The sequence below is a fragment of the Brassica oleracea genome, chromosome C3 (genome assembly GCF_000695525.1).
Source record: "Brassica oleracea var. oleracea cultivar TO1000 chromosome C3, BOL, whole genome shotgun sequence".
Taxonomy (NCBI): domain Eukaryota; kingdom Viridiplantae; phylum Streptophyta; class Magnoliopsida; order Brassicales; family Brassicaceae; genus Brassica; species Brassica oleracea.
This window is the reverse complement of record NC_027750.1, coordinates 24,812,812-24,828,245: the sequence shown is the minus strand read 5'-3', so window position 1 is coordinate 24,828,245 and position 15,434 is coordinate 24,812,812. Positions and strand designations below refer to the sequence as shown.

The window sequence follows — 15,434 nt, the reverse complement described above, 5'->3', positions numbered from 1 at the left end:
ACCTTTTTATCAAAAGAGAATATTGATTCATAGATGTACAGAGACTCAATAAACTATGACCAGTCAAGTGTTTAGTGATATATTATGATTTTGATGAGTTTTAAAATATTATTTTAATTCATTTTGGTCATTTCGATTGCATATTAGGTATATATATTGCATTTGCATACATAATTTCATAAAACAGGGTTTAGATTGCACAATTGAAATTTTGAGGTGAAATCAAAAGTTTTCTCTGCAAATTAAGAAGTTTGGGTGGAAAATGAAAACAATCAAAACTTTGAAGACCTATTTTGAAAATAACCAAGATATCATTTAGCGATCTAAACATAAAAAATATCAAGCTATAAGAAATTAGTGCATCTAAAAAGATCATAAACTAATATTACCTACCTTAGAAAAGTGAGTCAATTACACACCAATTGTTTACATTTACCTTCTAGTTCTCATGATCGCAAAGTAGTCATCAACTGCATTAAATATGCATAATTTTTCCTTCTTCTAACTACAAAAAATTAGAAACAATTATTTAGAACATTCTATATGAAAATATCAACATTAAAGAATTACAAACCTCACAAATGGGGATATATCATTTGTTTAATTATTTGAATGTGATAATAATATTCTACATGAAAATATCAACATTAAAGAATTTCCAAACTCTTCTGTTTTCAAATTTGAGGAGTTGTTTTGATCTTGACATTTTGTCGTAGATTAATATGGTGATGTGACCAACATTAACCAGTTTCTTGATAGATTTTTCGTAACCTCCATCTCCTGACATGAGGAGTGTTTTTTAGGAGCTAAACTCTTTCTACAGTATTTGCTCTTTAGTCTTTTTATTTTGATATCCACAGATTGTTCGTCCAAAACGGTTGCCAGAGGTCCTGAAAGAAACAAATTAAATAATTAATAATGATCAATACCTAATAAAACTGACCGACATAACAACAAACAATAACTTAGACTTACGAGGGAAATTATGGGCATATACGACATCGAATTGCATATGGAGCTGTGGTGGTACAACCGTTCCCTCGGTCCATGCAGCTCCAAGCCATCAAATATTGTCTCACATACTTCATCATGCTTAATTCTTACCCAGAGGTAATTTAAGGTTCTCATAGTCCCACCAGCCTTCTATCTCGCTCACCTTAGGATCTTTCTTCTCTGCCTCCTCTGAGAGTCTTATAAGACTCAAGTTCATATGAAATATGATTTTGTGGATCCAGTTGAGAATTCAAAACTATTTGACAATAACTCATTCTCACCAAGTTTGGGGGTTATTGGTTTAAGAATTCTAAAGGAATTATAAAATTTTGAAAATCTATTGTTATTGGTTTAAGGATTTATAAAATCTTACCAAAATCCATTGTTATTTTTAAATTTCATTCAAATCTATTGTTATTCAAAAAATTTAGTTATCATTGATTTTGTAATTCTATTAAATTCTATTGTTATTGGAAGTTAAATTCTTTATATTTTTACTCATAATACTAAACTTTGAAAATATCACATATACTCGTAAGATTCTTGAAATCAATGTAGTAAAAAACATATACATACAAACTCAAAAACTAGAATGTTCTTTCAAAAATAAACATGATCATCATTATTATAACAAAAAAAAAAACAGACAATAATAACAAAACCGAAGAGAAAAATGTTTATTATAACGAAACTAACGTAAACACACAAGTTTTGAATGATACCGAGCAACAAAACTGATAAAAAGTCTGCCTCACCATAACACAAAGAACACACCATCGTCGTTGTGTTATGTTATTAGTATCAGATTTCCCAGATAAATGAGTACACCATACAATAACACAAAGAGCACACCATCATTGTCGTGTTATTTTATTGGTATCAGATTTTCCAGATAAATGAATACACCATCACATAACACAAAGAACAATAACCAATAAAAATTATGTCTCACCATCATTGTTGACTTTCCATTTCTTATTGCATCTATCCATGATAATAATCAACTAGGTTAAGATCCGCGCTTTGCGCGGAATCAACATTATATATAAAAATTATTTTATGTATTAAATATTTTTACATATTATGAAATAATAAATATATATTAAATAATTAAAAGTTAGTAACTATTAAAAATATAATTAAATTGGTGCGAACATATAAATCAATTTTATTAATCAAAAAATATTTTTTTTTGTATTTGATAGGATATGCTATTAAATTTAAATGATACTAACATAGATAATATATTTTAGTATATTTTTAATCTTAATGACTTTTAAATGATGATTTCTACTCATATAGTTTTTTTGATCATTTGTATATTTTATAAAAAAAATTTAAATTACTGATAACAAAATTTTCATTGTGGGATTAATAGTTAACTCTATTTAACTTCTAAAAGTCTGTCAACTATTAAAATCACTAAATCCCTTCCAAATTCTGATTCCAATAACCCCTCATGATTTATATAAAATTGAAAGAAATGTACACTTATTTTTAAAATCTCAAAAGTATATAAGTTTGACATACACAAAACGTTACAGTGACCCAGGCCAGAAACCCAGACATAAAAAAAATGCTACAGTATTTCATAACTATTCTAAAACAAACCGTGGTAACACATTAACCCGGTTCTGTACTAAATAACCAAATAATACAGGCCCATATAGACAGCTCGTCCGTTAGAGCCCAAATCTGTATATAAATATCTCTTAGGGTTTTGCCCGATTTCCCGAAGCTTTTTTGATCTCTCTCTCCGCCGTCACTCTCAACCGCGCGACGCTTAACGATCTCAGGTGATCATCCTCTTCCTCCGAATCCCCCCCTCTTTACTCTCTTTCTCACCTTTTTATTTGGATTTGCTCATACTCTGTTTCCACCACAGCCATGGCCGCCGCCGTAGAAATCGACGCAGAGATCCAGCAGCAGCTTACCAACGAGGTCAAGCTCTTCAACCGCTGGACCTACGATGACGTCTCGGTAACTTCCTCACCGTTTCACTCTCCTCTTCATTTCAATTTCATTTGCTCGCTTCTGTGTGTTTCAGTCCTCGCTTCCGTCGTTTTTGATTGATCAGACTTAGCTGGAACCTAGCCTTTTGATCGATGTCACAATCACAATAGCTTTGGAGTATAAGTTTAAGATCAAATTGTATAACCTATGCTCCTTGTTTTGGCGGTAATACTTGTTCTAGTGATATTGATTCTTCTCATAGCTTGGTTCGAGTGTTGTATTGAGTTCTGCTGGAACCTGTTGTTTTTAAGTTCTTTATATTCATTCATGTTTCACCACGTCTGAAGTATTGCAAGTGACAATTTTTGTATCTTTGATTTCTTGTAGGTAGCTTAGTTTCAGAGTATAAGTTGAGATCGATTTATATAACCTATGCTCCTGTTTTGGTGGTTATACTTATTATGTGTATATAGATTCTTCTCCCAGCTTAGTTTGAGTGTTACATGAAGTTTTGAAATCTTGTTCTTTATATTCATTTTTGTGTCATGAGGTTTGAAGTGTTGTAACTGACTTATCTTCTATATATGTTGTAGGTTGCAGATATCAGTCTTGTTGACTACATTGGAGTCCAAGCAGCCAAACACGCCACCTTTGTCCCCCACACTGCAGGAAGATACTCTGTGAAGAGATTCAGGAAGGCTCAGTGCCCAATTGTTGAGAGGCTCACAAACTCTCTCATGATGCACGGAAGAAACAATGGAAAGAAGTTGATGGCGGTGAGGATCATCAAGCACGCCATGGAGATCATCCACCTCTTGACTGACGCCAACCCGATTCAGATCATCATCGATGCCATTGTCAACAGGTACAAAAAGGCTTTTTGTGATTTGCAAAAGCCTTATGCTGTAATATCGTTTGCTAATATTGTATTTGTTTTGCTTTGAGTCAGTGGTCCACGTGAAGATGCCACCAGAATTGGATCTGCTGGTGTCGTTAGGAGACAAGCTGTTGATATCTCTCCTCTGAGACGTGTTAACCAGGCCATCTTCTTGCTCACAACCGGTGCTCGTGAGGCTGCTTTCAGAAACATTAAGACTATTGCTGAGTGCCTTGCTGATGAGTTAATCAACGCAGCCAAGGGCTCGTCCAACAGGTAGACACAGACTCATACACATCTCTTAGACATTGGCGTCTTTATGTATTATCGATGAAGCTAATGAACGTACAAAAAAAACTATTGCAGCTATGCCATCAAAAAGAAGGATGAGATTGAGAGAGTTGCCAAGGCTAATCGTTAAGGGAAAGTCTTCTTTTGCCCTGATGGTTGTTACAATCTTATCAATGAAATTTATGTTTTGTTTTGACTAAGATTGGGAAGATGCAACAGATGTTTTGCTATTTTCGTCTTATGAAGCTTATTTCGTCTGAACTACTTTCAATAGATAAGCATCAGTTTATTCAGTTTTGGTGCACTCAAGTGATAAACTTAAGTCACCGCACGAACTATACATACTGCATTTATTTGACTCGATTCATGTCACTGACATTAGTCTTCAACCATACGCACATAAAAGCACAAAAACTTCAAACACAAGTACATACGACACACTTTTGCCCATACAGTAGTAGACCTTATTACGTAACTTGTTATCTCCTTTGGTGGCCTCACGATAAGGATGGGACATTTGGCGTGATGAGCACAGTAATCGCTAACGCTCCCAAGAAACGCTCTTCCAAAACGCACAAAAGGCGAACAAATTGAAACATAAGTCATAATTTTTTAGATTTGGAAGGTAAAAAATGGGAAAAAGTATTGTAATATACCTTTTGATCTTGCCAAGGCCACGACTACCGACAACAAGAAGATCAACGTGCATTTGCTCCACCGCCTGGCAAATCATGTCCTTTGCATCGCCTTCAAGCACCAGAGTTTCAGCACGTATCTGCATGTATCACACAAGATTTTATGCTTTCTTAGTTTTGTATTTCTGTCACACAATTCAAAAATTAGTATAAAATTTAACATTTAAAAAAAAATGTATCACACAAGATCCGTATATATATGTGTTTGATCCCAAATAGTGAAATCTAGTTAGTTAATGAAATAATACTCATTGTAGATCCTAAAATCTACCCTAAGAATTTGATAGTGATCGGGAGTTCAATCTAGGGAAAAAATAACATGGGCAACGATAGGAACACAACGATATAATCAGGTCTGAGTCGTCGAAAATGGATTACATTCGTAGGTCGAATATCATAGAGATATCGGGAGAAAGAAGGATCGTGACTGAACTCGGGATCGAACTGCCTACGTACTCTCGACGAGGGATCAAGTCATAACGTAGTTCGATTGTCATCACCTCGAGTGAGATGTTGGTTTCATCGGTCTCGGGCGAGACATCGGGTTCGTCGTTCTTTAGTGAGACGCCGTTATCTTTAGTCTTGGGGAGAGTTCATTTATATATCACAGCGGCCGAGCTATAAACATTCCTAGAGATTGACGTCGGTTAATAAGAACTCTAGTCCTCGTTTATTATAATCATCAGAGTTCGACATTGCGGACTGGAACTCTCGTTGGTGGTGAATGCGGAGACATCTTCTCACTCATGAGTGCCGTGACGTCTTTGACTTGGTGAGATGATATAAATATTATAATGTCTCTCTTCTCGTTCGGTAATTGAAGCATGGAAGAATTGTTTAATCATTACATGGGCGTGATAACTAAGCCATGTGTTGGGGGAGGACAAAGTGATCTTGCTAAGACCGAAGCCCCTCTTGGTTTTCATGTGTCTTTGCTTATATGCTTTTGCTCTGTTTCCGTCGAAGAATCCCCTTTACTTGTTAGCTCCAAAGCTTCTTTTATATGAGAGTAAGGTTGTTGTAAGAAACTCGTGGTTTGTTGCACGTGCTTCTCTTTTTTAGCTTTGACTCATTTTTTATAACTATCGATTCCAAGATATGTGGAGAATAATCTTCTTGATCTTTGACTCATTAATTCTCCAAAGAACCTCGGGCTTTATGGGCCGACGTCGGGTTATGAGTTTTCCTCAGCCTGTTTAAGCTTAACCCGAGGTAGTCGTTAACCGGTTTTCTTATTCTTTTGGCGGGAGGGAGTTAGTGCTAAATCATGTATCAACATTTGTCCCCAAGTTCTTCAAGTGAGGTAATTCTTCAAGCAAGGTTGAAGAACGGAGAAGCCTTTATCAACCGAAACAACATGATTCCGAGTCCATTATATATTCGATGAGTTCGTGAAGTCGTTTGCCATCTTATGGCGAGATCGTGCAAGAAATATTGCATTGAGCGTTCGATCTTTGTGCTTTCGTGATCGATTGAAATATGAGTTTGTCGCCACTAGATGAATTGAAGTTGTTTTAAGTTTCGTTTGATCACTGAGTGTTCGACTTCGTTTGTGTATATGGTTCCTGACGGGAGTTCGATGTAGTCTGTTTGAAATTGTTGCGGGAGAGACGAAAGTTGAATGGAGTTTCTGGCTGTATAGGTGGTGGGCCGAGCTCGTCAACATGGTTGCTGATCTTGAGAAGTGTGAAGAGTTCCCTTGATTCCTCGTGGTGGTTTGGACTCGTATGATGAATATGTTTATTGAGTTTGTTTTTATTCGAATATGGTTACGTCGATTTAGGTTTGTATAATTATTTTTTGTTTGTGTAATGGTGTTGGAAATATATATATAATCCCAACGAATCATCAAGTCAATGCTAAATGATTTGGCTACACATCGATAGTCGAACTTTTACTTTGGTTCGGTTATAGGAACAATTTATATTGCTCGTACTCGAGATGTTTGGCGAGATAGAAACTGATCAGGAATCTAACTCGCGGGCCAGTGGTGGCCTGAGGACGTGGTTTTATCGATGTCGATAAGAACTTGGGTCGTTTGAGATCGTGTGGTAAAACTTACTAAGAGTTTAAAGCTCAAAATAAAGTTAATGAGGGTTCTAGCCACTTGAGGCTGAAAAGTAAATTTTGATAATAGTATGAACTGTGGACAGTGCAAAAAGAGTGTATAAAACATCTTGTGGTTATACAAGTTTATGAAAGAAGCATATAGTGACTCAATATGAACTTTGATAATTTAAAAGTTGTAAAAGTAGTGCAAGAATATATTTTCTGATGCAATATATTTATGTGTAAATAGATTGAAGATAATTGTTTACTGACTTGGGAGTGTTCTGGTTTTAACGACTGCAATCTAGCGGAGAAAAAATTGTGTTGGATGTTTGATCGGTTTTCCTTGTGTAGTTGATGAGAAGTTGATGCGGCTGTGAATTATTAACTTGATATGTGCACAACTCATAGTACGCCGTCGTGGACCATGTCGCGCTTACTGCCTCTTGCGGCTTTGCTTTTGTTTGGAAATATTGTTTTTGATCTTAGAATATTTCTGCGTGGTTTGTCCAGATTTAATCGTTTTCCTTAACAGGAAATGATTTAGTGGTTAGAGCCTTTTAGTGATGCTTTGGATTTTGTTCATGATTTTCCACGATTCGTTATAGATAAAATCTATTTGCTTCTTCTACATAAAGGGATATATGGACCCCTTAAGTAATTCGAGATAGGTTGAAGTCAGGCGTTCGATGGCTCTTTTCATAATGAAGTGGATGGATTTGTCACTTAAGGAGTGTAGAATGCAAGGCTTGAGCTTTCTTCGCGCCTCTCCAGTATTTTTGTTTTGATCTGCTTGATATCATGCTCAATATATTTCTGGAGGCACGATAAAAGCTTGTTCAAAAGCTCACTATCGATCTGAGAGTGTAAAGTTTCATTCTCTCCTTGACTTCAGCTCTTTGGAAGTTGTGTTGGTCGAACTCGGCCACTGAGCTGCTAAGGTTTCTTGGACATATAGCTCATTGTTTCCGTGGAGCAAGATCCAGTTTCGGGTCCTCGAGCTTCAGCATCAGAGATCGAACTTGATGCCATTATTGGAAGAGGGTTGGAGGAGGGCGACTTGTCGATCCTAAGTATTTTGCGAGCTCGTTAGAGGTCGAGTCTGTCTTATTTTTAACTCGGATGCAAGATCTGTATTTGCTTTATGTGTTTCATACGGTTCGTATCTGCGTCATTAGGGTTTCGGGAGCTCGAGGGATTTGTGTTGCCTTTAGTCGGTCAAATTGATTGGAGCGCGTACTGGTAGGCTTTCGCGTTCAAGCTAGCTGATCTAGTCTTTGCCCAGTCTATTGAGACTTTAGGCTGTGGCGGTTTGGTTTGGATCGTGGTGCTGTCAAGATGCTTCTATGGTCTAGAAATGTACGGATCGTAAAATGGAAAAATTTGGGAGCACCTAGAGATTCTCTGTGGCTCGATCGTGTTACGTCGGTGGCGCTCAAATAAGACAAGTCTTCGAGATGATATGACTGTAAATAGTGTCTCTCTTTGATCTTTGGTCTTCGTAGTGGGACATTTGTCTTAACTCACGACCTCTGTTTGTTGGAAAAGTCTCTCGACTCTTTTCTTTCCTTTTAAACAAACCAACGGTTGAAGGGTTGATGATAACCGATTTTTTTAATCCTTTGGCGGGATGTTGTCCCCCAGTTCTTCAAGTGAGGTGACGAGGTTGTAGAACGGAGAAGCCTTTAATCATGACTCCGAGCTCCCTTTTCTTTGATGAGAAGTTTTCTTCATTGGTCCTGAGCAAGCTGTCGGCTTCGTCGGTTTTGAATGGTACCGTCGGTTTTGGTTAACGAGTTCGACATCTTGATCGTGATAGAAAAACTTTGTACCATTGTTCCTCTATCATAGTTATAATATGATCTCGGCTCTTATTATAATGAAAACAGAGATTTTCTTATGTTGCAGGAAGATTGTAACGAAATGGTGTGTCATCAACTTGAGATCTTGTTGGGCTATGTTCGTAATGGGAGAGAACCGCTTCCATCGATCACATGATTGTATTTGGCTCTCTTTAGCTAACGAAAGTTTCCTGGTCGTCTGTTTATAACACACATCCACTTCTCGTTTGCTTTTCGTGCGACGAATATCAATTATTGAATATATTTCTTCTATAAACAATTAGAATCATATAACGCCAACAATCACATAATGATAGGAGTATGGTGATCTTTTTAATGTTTTCTATTGAGCGGTGAGAACTCTCCTTCGCTAGAAGGTGAGAGAGGGGTGCTTGTAATCGTGGTTGCCCAACTTGTGAGATTTCGTTCATGGATGTCGCGTGGGTAGCAACCCTGGTTCAAGTCTCTTATGATTCGATTTATAATCATCTCGATTGAGACATACCTTGAGTCGAAAGCTTTCTTCATCGATCTTGAGTAAGATAAAAGCTTCATCGGTCTCGACTCTCGAGCAAGACATCGAGTTCATGTAAATATCATCATATGAAAACAAGCTCTTACCCTCATTCATCAGTATGAGCAGGTTCGTTTTCGTAACTTTTTTTATCTTCAGCGAATAGAGAAGAACATATTCTTTGTGAAGAGTAGTAAAGAAATGCATTTCGTTTTCTTTTCGTTGAGTAATCGAGTGGTAGGGGAAGCGTTTAACCATTATAAAAACATAATGTTTCAGTTACGTGGAAATGAAGTAATCATCAAAATCGCTGCTCTTACTGAGCGAGAGGAATTCTCTTTAACTCACGAGTTCTTCAGCCTTGAGATGTCGTTTACGGGAAGTCTCTCTCGTCAAACTTATTGTTGTGGTGACCACATCTCATTGTGATAAAAATATGACGGTTTTTTTTACTTGTTCTTCTTTTTCTTATGAGAGCTCGTGCTCTTGTCTGGCAAGAGGGTGGAAGAAGATTCTTATTCTCAAGGTAGTAATATCGTTCTGCTAATATTTCTCTCCATTCTTGGTTTTGTCGACTTGCTTTGTCGGATGAAGGATTATATTCTGGCCAAATATGTTACCGTATTTGACTCGTGAAGCAAATGTCGAACATGCTAATGGTCTTTAAGACTCGGGCTCTTCTTCTTTGAAAAGTTCATGTCTTTGTTCATTGTTATAATGAAAATATGATTCGTTTCTCGTTGTAGTATGGACACGTTTTTACTTCGTGCATCATACATAGAATCGAGTGTCTTCTCTTCTCAGATAGTGTGAATCGTTTTGTTGTTAATAATCACGTCTAGGCAGACATGGTTTAATGAATGATCAATGGCACCAGGTCGGGAGGACGATTTCATTAGTCTTGAGCGAAACATTAGTTCAGTCTCGAGCGAAGCGTTTCCCTTCATCGGTCTCGAGCAAGATGTCGGCCTTATCAGTTTCGTTGTCTCGAGCGAGACGTTGGCTTCATCAGTCTCCCAGTTTCTTCAATTATTTCCTCGGACAAGACGTTGGTTTCATTGGTCTCGAGCGAGACTGATCGACATGAAACAACTATATTCCTTCTTTGAGTTTTGTTGATAAACGTTAACCTTCTATGGAAATGTGTTCGTACTGAAGGCTTGATAGATTTTTCTCCTTCTCGTCCAGCCAATCACGTGGTGGAATAAGCTATTTGTTTATTTTATAATCCAATGAGAGACAGGTGTTACCTTCGGTGTTGTTGTCTCTCGTTGAACCAAAGAAGTCTGTAGGGGCTCGTGCTTCTTCTTTGGGAAGTGGAGAAGTCTTCATAGTGAAAGATGTCTACGGTTTTGGCTCCTTGAGGTCCAACAATTCTCGTTTGTCACCTTTTCATCAAACGGTGGTGAGGATATTCCTAGTTCCCTTGTCGGTGTTTTGCTCCAAGAGAGATATGGTGTAATCGTCATAAAAAGAGGAAGTCAAAACCAATTCACAGGGCATATAGGACAATCATTTTTTTTGGTTGAAGAAGATCCTCATTATCATGAGATCATAATAATTTATTTATGTTTGTTTACGATTTTCTCCATCCTTCAATGGGAAGTCTCGTTGAGTTGAGTTGCTGGAGGAAAGATTCTGGTCTGGTCAAATACGTGACCGTGTCGTGAAGAAAATAAAACAACACATTAGTGGTCTTTAAGAGCCCGTACGCTTCTTCTTCTGAAAGTGGAGAACTCCGATCTCTAGACGTCTCTTCGATACAGATATCGAGCTCTCGAGAGTCTGTCGTACTTAGTTTTTTGTACACATTCTGAAAAGTGTTCGAGGTATTGCGTTTCGGCCTCTTAAGATTCTTCCTTGCTTTTGATCATCTATTTGATCATCTATTGATTGAGGATTCCTGCTCGATTCGTAGTAAGGTCTTTTTCTTCGCTTTGTTCTAAGACCATCTTCTGTTGATAATCGCTTTGATGCATCTGTTTGGTTGGTAACCTTTCTCGTGTCGGGCGATCATTTGACTGAACCCAAACTCGGGAGGTCGGGCTATCAGAACTCGTCGTCGCTCACCTGCGGTTTGAGGACATTATCTGTGAAATTCGACGAGATGAATTATTTTTATCAGTAACAGAGATTCGATTTGGCTGAAGTCGGAATTGAATCTCATGTTTCGTTTCTAGTTATGATCGAGTACGATCGGTATCGTCGTGATTGGATGGTTCGTTTGTCATGATATTGGACACCATATGAGATGGATTCACTTTTGTGCTTACAAGCCTTAGATCGGGTTCCTAGCAAGGATGTTTTTCGTTTCTCTTCCCCACAGTCAGCGCCAAAATCTAGATCCTAAAATCTACACTAAGAATTTGATAGTGATCGGGAGTTCAATCTAGGGAAGAAATAACGTGGGCAACGATATCCTCAGAACACAACGATATAATTAGGTATGAGTCGTCAAAAATGGACTATATTTGTAGGTCGAATATCATAGAGATATCGGGAGAAAAAAAGATCGTAACTGCTCGGGATCGAGCTGTCTATGTACCTTCGACGAGGGGTCAAATCATAACGTAGTTCGATTTGATTTGAGATGTTGTCTCATCGGTCTCGGGCGAGTTATCGGGTTCATCGTTCTTTAGTGAGACGTCGTTATCTTTAGCCTTGGAGAGAGTTCATTTATATATCACAGCGGCCGAGCTATAAACATTCCTAGAGATCGACGTCGGTTAATAAGAACTCTAGTCCTCATTTATTATAATCATCAGAGTTCGACATTGCGGACTGGAACTCTCGTTGGTGGTGAATGCGGAGACATTTTCTCACTCATGAGTGTCGTGACGTCTTTGACTTGGTGACATGATATAAATAATCTAATGTTTCTCTTCTCGTTCGGTAATTGAATCATGGAAGAATTGTTTAATCATTACATGGACATGATAACTAAGCCCTGTGTTGGGGGAGGACGAAGTGATCTAGCTAGACCGAAGTCCCTCTTGGTTTTCATGTGTCTTTGCTTATATGCTTTTGCTCTGTTTCCGTCGAAGAATCCCCTTTGCTTGTTAGCTCCAAGGCTTCTTTTATATGAGAGTAGGGTGTTGCAAGAAACTCATGGTTTGTTGCACGTGCTCCTCTTTTTTAGCTTTGACTCATTCTTTATAACAATCGATTCCAAGATATGTGGAGAGTAATCCTCTTGATCTTTGACTCATTAATTCTCTAAAGAACCTCGGGCTTTATAGGCCGACGTCGCGATACGAATTCTCCTCAGCCCGTTTAAGCTTAACCCGAGGTAGTCGTTAACCGGTTTTCTTATTCTTTTGGCGGGAGGGATTTATTGCTAAATCATGTATCAATACTCATCAAGATGTGTAATTCAACATTAATATTCCACTAGAATATATATATATATATATTAACCCGATGTTGCATCAAAAACGTGTTTGATAGTAGTGAATAATCATCCTTGCATTTATATGTTATTCAAATAAAACTATAACCTGATAGTAAACACACGTATATAGGTTTGTTTGTTATTCCTGTACTGCCTAACCGGATCCGACTTGCAAAAAAAATGTATTGGAAACCTGTTTTTGAGTCACTAGCTACGTTATTCCAAATAGTTATAGCTTATAGATACGGACACCAGGCTTATAAGTTCCAAGTAATTAATAGAATTTATGTGTAAAATCAAAATTGATACGTAACTTGTTTGGCCCGACACATTTGGAGTACACGCGAGAGAAGAGCTGCAGAGGTCTCCTGTTGTGCTTTTTTCACTGACTCTATCATTGCGGTCGATGCGTAGACTGCTGCTATATGTACTCACCAAGTTATATTTATATAGAAGCAAACTCTAAACTATATATTGATTTTTTAATGAGTTAATCAAAGGAACAAAACTGAAAAAAGGAAGTAAGCGAGATCAATTGACGGACCTGTTGCGCCTCCGGGTCCAGCCGGGAAAGCCGCAAAGTGATAAAACGGAGACTGCACATGAACCACCGTGAGCAAATCACCTTCCGCTCCAGCTGCCTCGGTGGTCATTAAGAGGCTAGAGAAATGGTCAATGACCCATTGAAGAGCATAGAAGCTCGAATCGCTCTCGTCGATCGCAACCATCATCCTTTTTGTTGTTGTCATGACTCTTGGTGACTCAGTCTCCGGCTGCTTCTCCACCGTCGATGTTTTCAACGTCGCCGTTGCTTGATCCTCCGCCATTGATCTCCTTTTTTTTATTTATAATTTCAATTAAATGACCATGTGACAAACTTTGTTTTTTCTTTGTAAGGCTTTAGAGCATCATTATCCTGAAACCCCAAATGAGGTTTCTTAATTTTTTTTTTCTTTACTTTTTTCGAATTAAAAAAAAAAAACAAATCGTGAGCTGCCACGTGTTAGTGAAACCCGCAAACAGTGTAAGAAACCTTTAAGAACCGATTACTATTTAGTAGTTTTTGTAACCGGTTTCTTAGAAAAACGTGGATCCTATACGAAACTCACACGCTAAGAAACCCTCTAGTATACCCGGATAAAGATGCTCTTATATTACATTCGAATGATGATAAGTCGCGAATGTTAACGGACGCGTGGCATGCATGGTTCAGATGTAACGTGGAATAAGACAGACATACCTCCACTTTATTTTTTGTTTTTCTTTTTTTTTCCAAAAAGAAACAATTATAACCTAAGAAGATCCTAAATCCGAGAACTGACTGAACTGAATCAAAATAGACAATAGTAGAATACAGACAATTGTATCTGAAAATGTCTTAAATCTATTTTTGAAAATCGGATTCCATGGTACGACAATTTTATAAATATGTATATTTCAGAGGAAAATATTAAATTTTGAAGCTGTTATAAATATAGATTAGAAAATTATAAAACTATTCATTCACATAATAATATATAAACTTTATAAACGGATATTTACTTTAATATGTTTTACTTTTCTAAGTTTTATTTGCATATCTTCACGATAAAACTTTAAGTAGTATACAAATTTGTAGGTCATTGTATTTTTTTCTTTAGAAGAAATTGGATATCAAATGAAAAATCTTTACAACATAGAAAATTTTCTATATATATGAAACCGGCAGTTTTATTGGTGTACACACTCTTTTTATCGGTTAATATCAATTTGTTGCAAACACCGTTTTGTAATATGCAAAATTTTCATATAATAAATTGCCCAAATCATTTTATATTCTAAATAATATACTTCTGGAATATTTATGGCACCAATCATATTTTTGGTATATAATATTCTGCTGCAATAAAACTCTCTTTGTCCTATAAACACCATTTTTTCTTTGACCAAATGAGTCAATAGTTTATTTAGAATTAGATATAACAGTGAATGAAGTCAATAGTTTATTCTGAATTAGATATAACAGTCGACAGTCGGTTATTAAATCTTTCTTTCATACAAACTAAAGATGATTAATCAAAAATAAAATTATCTAGTAAAATATATGTAAATATAATAATCTCAAACAAGGGGAACTATTTTATTGTTCTGATAAATATTATTTTGACGAGAGTAAAGTTCATACTACATAATAATCTGTGCCTTACGCGGAGTGAAATATTTAAAATAATGACATGTTTGCAATTTAAAATCAATTATGTATTTGCAATTTTTTTTCTCTCTGTATAATAACATGTTTCAAATTTAATAAAACATAAACATGGCACTAAATATTAAATATTTGTTTTTATTGTTTTTATTTTAGTAGTTTGAGATGATATTTGTTTTAAAATTGAGTTTACTTTTTTGTTTACCTCATCATAATGGAGGGTATCAAAATTATGTTAAGCCAAAAAATTCAAATGGACTAAGCTAAAAACATAACTTTTTCTTTCAGATCTTTAATAGAAGTAATCGAAATCATTCTATCGACAAAACAAAGAAAAAAAGGAAATAGGGTTATGCAACCAAATTTTACTCAAACTATTATTTAACATTATATATATACAAACATGTATGCAATTTGCTGGAATCTCTACGACTTCATCATTTTTCCAATCTTTCTTTCCATAAAAATAATCATGTTTTTTCTTTTTAATACATTAATTGACTAAACATTGACGGAAGAAGTTGAATAATTTTTTTTATTCGAGTTTCATGATATATAATTAAGTAAGTGGTCCATTTAACGTCATTCTTTTAATAATCCTAATAAAGTTAGTCGAGTTAAAAAGAGGTTGATGAACTCTTT

General features: G+C 36.4%; 2 protein-coding genes across 3 annotated transcripts; one reads left to right on the top strand and one right to left on the bottom strand.

Moving 5' to 3' along the window:
• The first annotated feature begins 2,681 nt into the window (after positions 1-2,681).
• Positions 2,682-4,407, top strand: LOC106336513 (40S ribosomal protein S5-1-like). The gene is made up of 5 exons (XM_013775357.1): positions 2,682-2,789; positions 2,879-2,973; positions 3,540-3,811; positions 3,896-4,099; positions 4,190-4,407. Exons 2-5 carry the CDS (start codon positions 2,881-2,883, stop codon positions 4,242-4,244), a joined length of 624 nt encoding a protein of 207 aa, XP_013630811.1. The 5' UTR covers positions 2,682-2,789; positions 2,879-2,880; the 3' UTR covers positions 4,245-4,407.
• Positions 4,386-13,485, bottom strand: LOC106336512 (universal stress protein YxiE-like). Of its 2 annotated transcripts, none has more exons than XM_013775355.1 (4): positions 13,149-13,485; positions 12,919-13,025; positions 4,771-4,889; positions 4,386-4,676 (listed from the first exon to the last, which is right to left on the bottom strand). In XM_013775355.1, the coding sequence occupies exons 1-4, from the start codon at positions 13,429-13,431 to the stop codon at positions 4,493-4,495; spliced, it is 693 nt and encodes a 230-aa protein (XP_013630809.1). In that variant the 5' UTR covers positions 13,432-13,485; the 3' UTR covers positions 4,386-4,492. The 2 variants fall into 2 exon arrangements, with proteins under 2 accessions (XP_013630809.1, XP_013630810.1); XM_013775356.1 differs by having other exon boundaries at positions 12,919-13,022.
• Positions 13,486-15,434: the final 1,949 nt, after the last annotated feature.